This window comes from Salvelinus namaycush, chromosome 7 (genome assembly GCF_016432855.1).
Source record: "Salvelinus namaycush isolate Seneca chromosome 7, SaNama_1.0, whole genome shotgun sequence".
Taxonomy (NCBI): domain Eukaryota; kingdom Metazoa; phylum Chordata; class Actinopteri; order Salmoniformes; family Salmonidae; genus Salvelinus; species Salvelinus namaycush.
Window position 1 is genome coordinate 59,083,545 of NC_052313.1, and position 6,000 is coordinate 59,089,544.

Here is a 6,000-nt window from a genome sequence, read left to right on the forward strand (position 1 = left end):
GCTGTGCCCTCAATGACATTGTGCAGAGTGCCGTGATTAATCACCTGATGGGGTCAGAAGACGGTTCTGATTATGACGTTGCTGTGAGGTGGTTGTATCAGGAGAGGCACCTGCATCTCTGATTTCAGATGTATCTCCCACTGTGTTGTATTATAGGTCAAACAACTGTATGTCAGCGGCTGAAATTACACCAACACTTGCGATGGAATGAGAGATGGCTTCTCTAATTGATCTAATATAATCTCATAATTGACAATTACCTTTGTCCATTTTGAAAATAGGATATTTGTGTGTCTAACTTTCTCACTCATCATTATTCCCGATTCGTTCAGGATTATCTTTAATCATGGTAGCATCCACATGAATGTAGAAGTGTTAAGAAACATTCTATTCTTATTTACAATAAAAGTGACTCAATCCATTATTTACCATTCATTTCTATTGGGCACAAAATCATCTGAAACAACCAAAACAAACAGCAAGTGCATCCACACAAGTTTGTAGAGTTACAGAGTTTGATGTCATCATTGTGTGCTGGGAATATGGGACCAAATACTCAACTTTTGACTACTTTAATACACATACAAGTGAATTTGTCCCAATACTTTTGGTCCCCTAAAATGGGTGGACTATGTACAAAAAGTGCTGTAATTTCTAAAGGGTTCAAAAGAAATAGATTAAAAAATACCCTCGAATGAAAGCGGACAGTCTGCACTTTAACCTCATAGTCATTGTATCATTTCAAATCCCAAACAACAAAACATTTGTCACTGTCCCAATACTTTTGGAGCTCAGAGATGTGGCTAGTCTGGATGGTGGAGCAGATTATTGACATGTGTGGGGAGAGACTGGGAGCAGCATGGAACCACAAGTGGGTTTCTGTGGTTCTACTATGGTTCTACTAAATCAATGGGCCAAAGTGGTGTCTGTCTGCTTCAATTACAGCTGGGAAATAGAACCCAACCCAGAACTGAAGGTATTTCAGTCAAATTCTCCAGTTCTATTTATGTCTACACAGAGTTAGCGTTTGTATGAAAACATAGTCGTGGCACGCAGGAGACCCGGTCGTCAGACATACTGTTAAAAAGCTTCATGTGTATCTTGTGGGATATGAGCCTCAGCCAGTCATGCAGAAAGTAAAGTCCAGATAAGAACTTCCGTTATTTGATGAAAGGAGAGGTTGCATGGGGCACTTTTAATCTGCAACACAGGAGGAAGTGCGGGGAGTAACCATATCCTGTCCGGCACACAAACATGCTCAACCGACCTTACCTCGCCATGAGTGCAGCACTGTCGGCAAAACTCTGATTGGTTGTGGGGAAGTAGGGAAGACCGTTTCAGAAACAGTCTAAGAGAAGAAGGGAAATAACATTATCACCTTCACGTTATCTTGACCGTTAAGCATGGTCATATATCTCCAATCTGGCAACCTGGTTAGAGATCCTCTGATTGGATGGTTAGGAGACACCTGCTGGTGGTTGCCTGTACATGTTCATTTACCTTTCAAGGCAAAGAAAGTTTAAAAAAAAGTTGATGCCTATTTTACTGATAAACCACCACTGACTATCACACACTCACAAACGTACACTACTGTGGAATTTCAGCCATGCTTTACTTCTTTTTATTTATTTATTATTTCACCTTTATTTAACCAGGTAGGCTAGTCGAGAACAAGTTCTCATTTACAACTGCGACCTGGCCAAGATAAAGCAAAGCAGATCGACACATACAACAACACACAGTTACACATGGAATAAACAAACATACAATCAATAATAACAGTAGAAAAATCGAAATACCGCATGTGCAAATGAGGTAGGTTAAGAGAGGTAATGCAATAAATAGGCCGTAGTGGCGAAGTAATTACAATATAGCAATTAAACACTGGAATGGTAGAATGTGCAGAAGATGAATGTGCAAGTAGAGGGGTGCAAAGGAGCAAAATAAATCAAATAAATAACAGTATGGGGGATGAGGTAGTTGGATGGGCTATTTACAGATGGGCTATGTACAGGTGCAGTGATCTGTGAGCTACTCTGACAGCTGGTGCTTAAAGTTAGTGAGGGAGATATGAGTCTCCAGTTTCAGTGATTTTTGCAGTTCGTTCCTGTCATTGGCAGCAGAGAACTAGAAGGAGAGGCGACCGAAGGAAGAATTGGCTTTGGGGGTGACCAGTGAGATATACCTGCTGGAGCGTGTGCTACGGGTAGGTGCTGCTATGGTGACCAGTGAGCTGAGATAAGGCGGGGCTTTACCTAGTAGAGACTTGTAGATGACCTGGAGCCAGTGGGTTTGGCGACGAGTATGAAGCGAGGGCCAGCCAACGAGAGCATACAGGTCGCAGTGTTGGGTAGTATATGGGGCTTTGGTGACAAAACGGATGGCACTGTGGTAGACTGCATCCAATTTGTTGAGTAGAGTGTTGGAGGCTATTTTGTAAATGACATCGCCGAAGTCGAGGATCGGTAGGATAGTCAGTTTTACGAGGTTATGTTTGGCAGCATGAGTGAAGGATGCTTTGTTGCGGAATAAGAAGCCGATTCTAGATTGAATTTTGGATTGGAGATGTTTAATGTGAGTCTGGAAGGAGAGTTTGCAGTCTAACCAGACACCTAGGTATTTGTAGTTGTCCACATATTCTAAGTCAGAACCGTCCAGAGTAGTGATGCTGGATGGGCGGGCAGGTGCGGGCAACAATCGGTTGAAGAGCATGCATTTAGTTTTACTTGCATTTAATTAAGAGTAGTTGGAGGCCACGGAAGGAGAGTTGTATGGCGTTGAAGCTCGTTTGGAGGTTAGTTAACACAGTGTCCAAAGAAGGGCCAGAGGTATACAGAATGGTGTCGTCTGTGTAGAGGTGGATCAAAGAATTACCAGCAGCAAGAGCGACATCATTGATGTATACAGAGAAAAGAGTCGGCCCGAGAATTGAACCCTGTGGCACCCCCATAGAGACTGCCAGAGGTCCGGACAACAGGCCCTCCGATTTGACACACTGAACTCTATCAGAGAAGTAGTTGGTGAGTTCTAAGTGTGCATGTGGTCTTTCAGGGCTGGTTGTGTGTTTGGGGGTTTCCTCTGTTCCTGGAAACGGGTGGAATGCGTGTACTGTAGACACCCTCTATAACACAGGAAGTTGGTAGCACCTTAAATGGGGAGGACGGGCTCGGGGTAATGACTGGAGCGAAATGAGTGTAATGGTATCAAATACATCAAACACGTGGTTGCCAGATGTTTGATGCCATTCCAGCCTCCACTGCTCTATAATGTGTCTGGACGAGTGTCACGCTTGGCCAGGATGTTATGATGTTTTTGGCAGGGAACATTTAAACATTTAATCACTTTCAGGAAGAATAATAAGACAAGTTTTGGTCCTGCTCCTTAAGCAAACCAGCGGAAGTCTCTACTCCGATGTAGGCCTTTATTCTTTCAAAGACAAAGGTGTTGATATCTCGCCCTGCGGCAGACTTCTCGCCCTACGGCAGACTGTGATCTGTCTCCACATGATGCTGCCTGCCTGTTTCTGTGAGGAGGACATTAGAGGGTCAGGAAGAGGGAGTGACTGACGGGACTGTTTTTTGGAGTTGAAACTGTGGAGTAGATGATGGTAGAACTAGCACAATAACACCTCGTTTTTGGATATGATGATGAATTAAATATCTCTCTCTCTACCCCCCCTCTTACACACTCTCTCTCTCTCTCTCTCTCTCTCTCTCTCTCTATCTCTCTCCATGTCTCTCTGTGCCTCTCTTTGCCTCTCTGTGTCTCTCTGTGTCTCTCTGTGTGTGTGTCTTTCCCGCCTCTCTCTGCCCACCCTCTCTCTCTCAATTCAATTCAAGGGGCTTTATTGGCATGGGAAACATATGTTAACATTGCCAATGCAAGTGAGGTAGATAATATACAAAAGTGAAATAAACAATAAAAATGAACAGAAAGAAGTTCCAAAAGAATAAAGACATTACAAATGTCATATTATGTCTATATACAGTGTTGTAACGATGTGCAAATGGTTAGTACAAAAGGGAAGTGCAAAAGGGAAAATAAATAAACATAAATATGGGTTGTATTTACAATGGTGTTTGTTCTTCACTGGTTGACCTTTTCTTGTGGCAACATGTTACAAATCTTGCTGCTGTGATGGCACACTGTGGTATTTCACCCAGTAGATATGGGAGTTTATCAAAATTGGGTTTGTTTTTTAATTCTTTGTGGATCTGTGTAATCTGAGGGAAATATGTGTCTCTAATATAGTCATACATTGGGCAGGAGGTTAGGAAGTGCAGCTCAGTTTCCACCTCATTTTGTGGACAGTGTGCACATAGCCTGTCTTCTCTTAAGAGCCAGGTCTGCCTACGGCGGCCTTTCTCAATAGCAAGGCTATGCTCACTGAGTCTGTACATAGTCAAAGCTTTCCTTAAGTTTGGGTCAGTCACAGTGGTCAGGTATTCTGCCACTGTGTACTCTTTGTTTAGGGCCAAATAGCATTCTAGTTTGCTCTGTTTTTTTGTTAATTCTTTCCAATGTGTCAAGTAATTATCTTTTTGTTTTCTCATGATTTGGTTTGGTCTAATTGTCTCTCTCTCTCTCTCGCTGTGTCTCTCCCCCCTCTCTCTGGCCCCCTTTCCTCCCACTCTCTCTCTCTCCCACCGTCCAGATTGAGATTTGACCTGGAATGGTGGAAGAAGGACTGTTTTGATGAGAAGCCAGAGTTCTGGTCATCCAGCTAGACCTATCAGCTCCTCAGCACCATATGCTCCATGTCTGTTAGAAGGAACAGCTCACTACAGTGCTACACATCACCAACAGCTGTTTCTCCAGGCCCCACTGGGTGAACTGGACATAAACCTTCATCCCACCAGTGACAACAACATCAACAACACTAAAGCCATGTTTCTATTAACAGTAGATATAAAGACACTTATCAAAATGTGACTTTGATGTTTAGTCTGTCGAGAATGGTCCCAGATCAGTTTGTAATGACTTGCCAACTCCTATAGTCATTGTTACGCCAATGGCTCAACAGATCTGGGATCAGGCTATAATCGGTCCACTCGATGAAGAAAAAAAAGTCTAGGACAAAGGCCGTTATTACAAAGTGCTTTAAAAGTAGGAGGTTTTTAAATGATACGTTCGCTAAAACGTTCTAATTACACACTGTAATGTATTTTAACAGTTACAGTGTGTTTAAGGACCAGGCTGCTTTTTTGTGTAGGAGTTCTCCTGTTATTTGTTTGTGTGATTTTGCTGCTGTATTGGGGGGGGGGGGGGGGGGGGGTTGTATGTGTATGTGTGTGTGACATATATCTTTATTTTATGACTCAAAAACACACAAGTTGACTTCATGGGAGTTCCAGTATTAAAATACAATTGCAATTTGCCATGTATATTACAGTTAGCTATATGACATCATTTAGAATATAAATAATATATATATTTCTCATGCTCAATATTTAACTTACATATTTACAACAGGGTATGACCACATGTCTGTGTGCCTTTCCTATTGCAGCATATTCCTACCATCTGCCCATTTGAATTGAAGGTGTAATTATAGCAGGAAAATGGCTTCCATACTTTTCAGCCTGTTTAAACCTCACAACAGATGTATGAATACAATTGAATCACTACTGTTTATTAGCAATAAACTCTTCAGCATCTTCCTAAAGTCAGTATTACAAATCCTATAGTTTAACGTCACACCAAATCAGCTTACCCAAAATAGTCGAGACAACGATGGAAGTTGACGTGATTGTGTCAATGAAATATGCTTATGATCTCAGGTTGGGTAAATCAGAATAGCTTTTTAGGCGACTGTCCCTTACGACACTGTGAATATTCCTGTTGGAGTGTCAAACAGCACTAATAGTGAGCTTAGCTGTGTGTTTCTAAATGATGCCTGAGGATTACTGGTGAATAGATCTACAGCGGCTTCAGAAAGTATCCCCCTTTGTCGTTCCCCACATGTTGTTGTGTTACAGTCTGAATTTAAAATGGATTACA

The 6,000-nt window shown here is 42.1% G+C and overlaps 1 protein-coding gene across 4 annotated transcripts in view; it reads left to right on the plus strand.

The window, feature by feature from the left end:
- Positions 1–5,251, plus strand: part of LOC120051533 (OX-2 membrane glycoprotein-like) — a 28,335-nt gene extending 23,084 nt beyond the window's left edge. For all 4 annotated transcript variants that reach the window (XM_038998465.1, XM_038998466.1, XM_038998463.1 and 1 more), the window contains exon 8: positions 4,655–5,251. In XM_038998465.1, the coding sequence (XP_038854393.1) occupies positions 4,655–4,659 (5 nt within the window). In that variant the 3' untranslated portion in view covers positions 4,660–5,251. The remainder of the gene's footprint in view (positions 1–4,654) is intronic.
- Positions 5,252–6,000: the final 749 nt, after the last annotated feature.